Source organism: Plasmodium reichenowi (genome assembly GCF_001601855.1).
Source record: "Plasmodium reichenowi strain SY57 chromosome Unknown, whole genome shotgun sequence".
Lineage (NCBI taxonomy): Eukaryota > Apicomplexa > Aconoidasida > Haemosporida > Plasmodiidae > Plasmodium > Plasmodium reichenowi.
Window position 1 is genome coordinate 1 of NW_017962418.1, and position 948 is coordinate 948.

A 948-nucleotide genomic window follows, 5' to 3' on the forward strand; every position below is an offset into this window, starting at 1 on the left:
TTTTTTTCAGATGAGCGAATTCGATAGCAATGAATTTTCCACATTCTATGAAGCACTCCCCACATTTTTTAACAAAGATAATTTCGTTCAAGTAAAAAACTCCATTCTTTGTGAAGAAGACATATGTTATAAATACGAAAAGTCTTTGTGTATATTTGATTCAAAGAATAAATATATAGAAGAAAGAATACCAAAAAATTTTTTGAAGAATTCTTTTTATTGTGTTTGTGAAAATGATGAGGAGTGCACAGAAAATTTAATAATGAATATAAAAAATGAGAACAAATTAAAAAATTATATTTTAATTTTACGTGATTATGAAAATTTGTGTAATGATAAAATATTTAATTGTATTCAGAATGTACATAACTCAAATTTTAAAATAGAAGATAGCGAAAAAATATTTGAAGTACCATCGCGTGTAGAAACAAATGAAGTACTTAAAAAAATAAGTGCAAATATAGAAAAAATTTATAGTAATATGTTAAAAAATGATGTTTTAATACTTTTATCTTTTAATAATAATTATTTAGCTGAAGAAAAAGTAAAAGAAACATATTTCTTAGCAAAAGATATTTTCTATTCTAATGCTGATATGGAAGAAAAGATAAATAATATAAAAGATAAAATTAATTCGCTTCAAAAAATTATTAATAAAAAAAAAAATAATAATGAAGTTATTAATTATGCATTTTATGAATTCCAAGATTTATTACTTAATTATGATAAATTTGTTCTTAATTATCTAATTGAAAATAAAAATAATGACAAAAACATTTACATTATAAATTCCTTGACAAATCTAAAAAATATTCTGAATATTAATTCGAAGAAAAAGGAGTTCAACGGATGGTTCTCCCTACTATTAAAAAATTGAAAAAAAAAAAAAAAAATATACATGTTTATTTGTATATATATATATATATATATATATTTATATATATATTT

General features: G+C 19.8%; 1 protein-coding gene across 1 annotated transcript; it reads left to right on the top strand.

Moving 5' to 3' along the window:
- Positions 1–877, top strand: PRSY57_0020400 (exoribonuclease, putative; the record flags this gene model as incomplete). Its single annotated transcript, XM_020114283.1, has 1 exon — positions 1–877. A coding segment is annotated over one exon (877 nt), but the record flags the coding sequence as incomplete, so codon positions are not given.
- Positions 878–948: the final 71 nt, after the last annotated feature.